This window comes from Aspergillus thermomutatus (assembly GCF_002237265.1).
Source record: "Aspergillus thermomutatus strain HMR AF 39 chromosome Unknown NODE_59, whole genome shotgun sequence".
In the NCBI taxonomy this organism is placed as follows: domain Eukaryota; kingdom Fungi; phylum Ascomycota; class Eurotiomycetes; order Eurotiales; family Aspergillaceae; genus Aspergillus; species Aspergillus thermomutatus.
In genome coordinates this window covers 119,950-125,097 of record NW_020798108.1, presented here as the reverse complement: position 1 = coordinate 125,097, position 5,148 = coordinate 119,950, and the positions used below count along the sequence as shown (strand labels likewise).

General features: G+C 48.7%; 2 protein-coding genes across 2 annotated transcripts; both read right to left on the bottom strand.

Annotated features, from left to right (window-relative positions):
- Nucleotides 1-611: 611 nt before the first annotated feature.
- CDV56_108773 (uncharacterized protein) lies at nucleotides 612-928 on the bottom strand (the record flags this gene model as incomplete). The annotated part of the gene is made up of 2 exons (XM_026762392.1): nucleotides 612-648; nucleotides 741-928. 2 exons carry the CDS (start codon nucleotides 926-928, stop codon nucleotides 612-614), a joined length of 225 nt encoding a protein of 74 aa, XP_026615734.1.
- A 1,127-nt stretch (nucleotides 929-2,055) lies between these two features.
- Nucleotides 2,056-4,443, bottom strand: CDV56_108699 (uncharacterized protein; the record flags this gene model as incomplete). Its single annotated transcript, XM_026762318.1, has 3 exons — nucleotides 2,056-3,005; nucleotides 3,064-3,341; nucleotides 3,395-4,443. The coding sequence occupies 3 exons, from the start codon at nucleotides 4,441-4,443 to the stop codon at nucleotides 2,056-2,058; spliced, it is 2,277 nt and encodes a 758-aa protein (XP_026615733.1).
- Nucleotides 4,444-5,148: the final 705 nt, after the last annotated feature.

The following is a 5,148-nucleotide window of genomic DNA, read 5'->3' as shown; positions in this document are numbered from 1 at the left end:
AGTAGCTTGATCTTCCTAAGTTTTATTATAGTCTAGAATACAGGAAAGGGTAGGTTGCCAGTAGAAATCATGTGATAGACATATGATTTTGGTATTAATCTGAGCCTGACAGTACATAACTCCCTTATTCCTGGAAAAAGCTTCAACAGAGGAGATGGAGAGTTTCATCATTGGATACACCATCTTTAAGGAAGCATTTTCAGGCACGAAATACGATTCTCCAATCATTTTTTTCTTTTAAAACAGGCAACTTGCTCGATGCGTCTCACAAAATCTACGATTATTGATCTGATCCATCAACTGATATCTACTGCATGCTCAGGCTTTTCCCATCCTGGGAGCATGATTCTGCCACTGATAGGTTCCACAGCTTGACATGGAAAAGCACGAGATGACTGTCATTCTAAGAAGGCCACTAGTTGGTTGAAGCTACTGCTAAGCTGCGTCCGGCTACCCCTACCACTCGCTGCAGACTAAGCAGGTTCACCATCGAAGTTCGACTACCAGGACATCAAGATCTAAGTTAAAGTATCCGGTCATACATGGGAACGAGTTGGAATAAATGAGCGCAACAAGACCTCACAATCAAGCCATCTACCCAGAATAGCTAATCACCTAACCCCAGCAGGATCCCTCGTTTTATCCATCCTGATACAGCATCAGTCAACAACTGCTGGACCACATACCCCAATCGATCTCGCACCGGCAAAACCAAAAGAACAAGAGGTGAACAAACTCACATCTTCCCCGTAGGAGGAGCATCAACCGCCACTTTGGTCGTGCTACCCTTATCCCAGACCGGCTCAGAGGGCAATTTGCTCTTGTCAAACTGCGCGCTAGTAGTGTTCTGCTCGGGATCATTGAGGGCCTCGCGGATGCTATCAGACCGGTACCTGGCTTTTTCTAGGAGAGCCTCTGGGAATGACATCGCTTAGAGGTTGTTCTTGGATATGGGAGGGGGAACTCACTGGTAGAGGGTTCTTTGCGGGATAGATCAGACATAATTGATATCTTAGTGATATATTCAGTGTCTCTTCGTGATATTTACGTTGGTATATATAGACTACAATGTCGATGTCTTTGGTACCATTAAGAAACAGAGCGGCGAAAGGCAGTGAGGGTTTACGCCATTACACGTCATAAAAGGAAATCAGATCAGCAAGAAAACAATACAGAATCATAGATCAATTGATCAGAGCATATCTAATCAGATCAGATTCATTTTCCATCAACTGCAATTTTCATCTTGCTAGTTGTTAATCCACACTGCTGGCAATAACTGATATGGACTACTACGTACAGAGCACAGGGTACCTATATATACAATGAGATATCACACTCTCACTCCAACAACCACTAAGCTTCCTATACATTTCTGCACACGACCTTCTTTACCTCGGAATCGAACATAACGCCGGAGTCTGCTTCGGGAGATAGATGGAATATATTAGCCCGCCAATCTTCATGCTCTGCCAACTTCAATGGCGCCCACAGCTTCCTACCTTAGCGAGGGGCCTATACTCCGGAGTCCGGACGGGCGTAATTTCGCTTCATCCTCAAGAAGATCCATTTCATAAGAGCCAAGATGACAGCTGACAGCTAACAGCTCCACGATGTTTTAATGGGGTTCGAATGATGATTTGCTGGTTCCTCAGATTTTCAGGGCTGGGCGTTTTCTACGACATGCCCGAATCGGATACAACTCCATATCGGAGGTTCCGTGTTCACCGATGCTCCGTGAGGGTCGACTGACATGGAATAAATTTCCGTACCGAATGCCGCGGTAGGATTTCTTGTTCAATATCTACGTTCTACTTGTCTTCGTTTTTCTTCTTTTCTGAAAAGTGATCCTTCGGATTCCCCTCTATGAGGACCGGTGGAGTGATGGCACTGTCATAATTATAGTTCATGAACTGTCGTGGTCTTCTAATCAAATGGCTAACACGAGGTATGTAAGACCTCGAGGATGGTGAGGTCAGAAAGCCCTTTGACTTGACGCGACATGCACTAATTGCTGGATGGCAGAGCTCAGTCCGGAAGAATGTTACCGAATTATCAAAATCCAGGTAAAGTGGGTGCCCCAAATATACTCCCATCCGGAAGCCAGCCGTCCAGTTCCATCCCGGTTCTACGAGGTAATTGCGATTGATTTTGGCTGTTTTCCGAGGGCAAGCTTGGATGCTGTGCCACGTACCCATACTGAGATGGCAAAGTGGGCGGCTGATATGCCGGATACTGGTAGCTGAGAGATGTGGGCGCATAATTTTGGTCGACATGCCACATCTGGTTCAAGGCCACTGGAGCTCCATAGCCACTACCCATGTTGGAATATGGAGGGCCTTGGGGGATGCCTGCATCCACGACGAGTGACTCTGTAGAACAGCTTGGGTTGACGGGACCGAAGTGCTGAAGAGTTTGGGCTGGCATTTGGTTCTGAGGCATCGGTTGGCCCGCCTCCATTTGAGACATAAAGCCACTTTCCCGCTGCGCTTGCCGCTGCGCTTGCCGCTGCAGCAGCCGATCATACCAGTTTCGAGCTTTGACGGCAAGAACATAATACCATCGGCTGGGGATCTTGTATTTCTGGCCACCGCTCGCCTCGGTGAGTCTCCTTGCCATTGCGTTCAGGTACATTTCAACCTTGACGGACTCTGGTGTCACAAATTCTCCCAAGGCCCCTGATATCACGGTGAAGTATATCTTCAAAAGAGACATCAACGCCACGCCCACACGTGTGTATATCAAGTTCGGAAGCTTTCGCATGAGTTCAATATCGCAACTGAGGAAGAAATTGAGCATCTCATGAGCTGTATTCATCCACTTGATCGTTATATCTACGCGGATAGCACTGAGAGGGGCACTGGCGCGTTGATTTCGGCGGTCACCTTCCGGCGTCGGAAGCGTGTAATATTCCTGTTTGATCGCATCAGGATCTCGGTAACCTTCTCCGATTGCCAGTTCGTATACGGCAAGATTGGTGTAATGGTACTCGAAGCTCATGGGCACTGAAGGGGACAGGAGTGAGCTAGCTACTTCCAAGTCATTGCCGGGAGGAAAACGCACCTGTCAGCATGTCCGCTGGTGTATTCTTCTTCCAATTCTGCATTCGATTGTCAAACCACCTCAGTACAGCCTGAACGCGAGATTCTGTCAACGGCGTGGTGGAACTTGTGTCATCGAGGCCGAAGGAAGCCATAGCCTCATCAACGATCCTTTGGAGTTCGAACCAGGTGGCCATATGTCGGTCTATGACATTTGGCGATTTTTCTAGGTGTTTCACGCATTCACTCATCCAATCGTTGAACAAGAGCAGGTTAGGACGACGAGTCTTCATTGCGACACTGTTTCAAGTATCAGCAGCTTGCCCTTCCGCCGGGCGCTCCTCGATCCTTACGTAGAAGCCAAATGATAACACTCCAGTATCGCTCTCGCTTGTTCCGCCATTTGTTCGTCATACGCATTCCGCTTGTCTTTCTTCCCGCTCGCTTTTGGAGATACTCTACGCTTAGAGGCCAAACCAATTTCCAAAGCCATGGTAGCTGCAATGTGCGTGTACTGAAAGTGCTGCAATTTCATCGGCGAGTTGGGCGGGTAGTAGAAAACCGTCATGAGCACCAATGCCTGGACTAGCTCTAAAGATTTGTCGCCATGAATGAAGAATCGTTCTGCATAGAGCCGAACGAGCTCTTGGTTAAGAACGGCCGCGACGCTTGCATCGACGGCAATAGCAGCAGCGGCAATGATGGAAAGAAAAAGCACGGGCCTGGAATGACGCAGGTGCGACGCGGTAGTCTCAGGAGGCAGCACGATGACCGGGGCGAAGGCGATTAAATCTCTGATGAAGAACGCCACGAGCTCATTGGCGTATTCCAAGGGAATCACACCCCGGTCGATAATGTCATCTCCTAATGGCATTTCAGGGGAGTATCCACTGAACCCAGGGGTGAAGGAGGGGGCGGAGACCGAGCTGCTGTCGACAACGTTGGGATATGAAGACAGTGGAACACCAGAAGACTGATCCGTATGTCTGGTTGATGTTGAGACACTGCTGGGCGCCTCGGGGATTGAGGATAGGTTCTCTTTTGATTCGATACCCGAATCATGTTCTGGCGATTCGTCGTTCTCGCTATCCACACTTTCTGCATCGCTGTCATCCGCACGGAAACGGTCCTTCAATAGGGAACGCATCTGCCGCATTTCCCTCTCCAATTGAGCAACTCTGGAATCGGTTCGCTTTCGTGGCCGTCGCCTTTGGGGCGCTACAAAGATACAAGGCCTTCCCGTCTTTGTGCACCGCTGGCATTGATTCGGTGTGGCTGGATCAGGGATACAACGAACTTTGAGACCTCGGCATGATTCACAGGAACGATTCAATTGCTGCGACGGGGCCGTTTGCTGCGAATGACCACCATCCGTGGGGATTACGTCGGAGGTAGCTGACATTGTCCCCTGACCCCACCGCTGTGGGTGTGCCAGAAGGTAGAAATCAGGTCAGACTATCAGAAACTGTGGTGACAGGTACGGGAAAATGAGACCACCAGATACAAGAATTGATGGAGGCCGCTGACAATGATATCGGGTCAATCAGGTCGAGCCCCCATATCTCGACCAGTATATTCGTACTGATATTGGACAAGCAAGCGTGGCACGAGAAGGAACCACAAGGGATCCAAGTCAATGAGAACGCCTTGATCGCTACGCCAGATATGGCATGACGAAATATGATTTTTGGATCAGTATTCGAAGAATGGATTGAGTAAAGAAATTGTTCAGTCTCCAGAAGTCCCTGAATGCTTCTGTTTCAAATGCTCAAAAAGAGTTCTGAGTTCAATTCGACGCACAATGATGGAAAACTTCCAATTGGTTGGCTCACCCGTTAGCAGAATTGGAGCTCATCCTGGAGGAGAAATCCTGCCCATATGGACGGACCAAAGAGACAGCAAGCCTCAATCATGTGAGTGAGACTTCAGCCACAGGACTGGAAGATACTTGGCGACTTCCCTTTTCTCTGATTTATCAAGCTAAATTTGACTATCAGTGCACCCGCTTCATGATGGGTTGGTTACTACTAGTAAACTACCCGCTCCGGGCTGGCATCTCACTTTGGAGTTTTGGTGCTGCCGCGCTTGGCTGGCTCAGAAGTGGAGA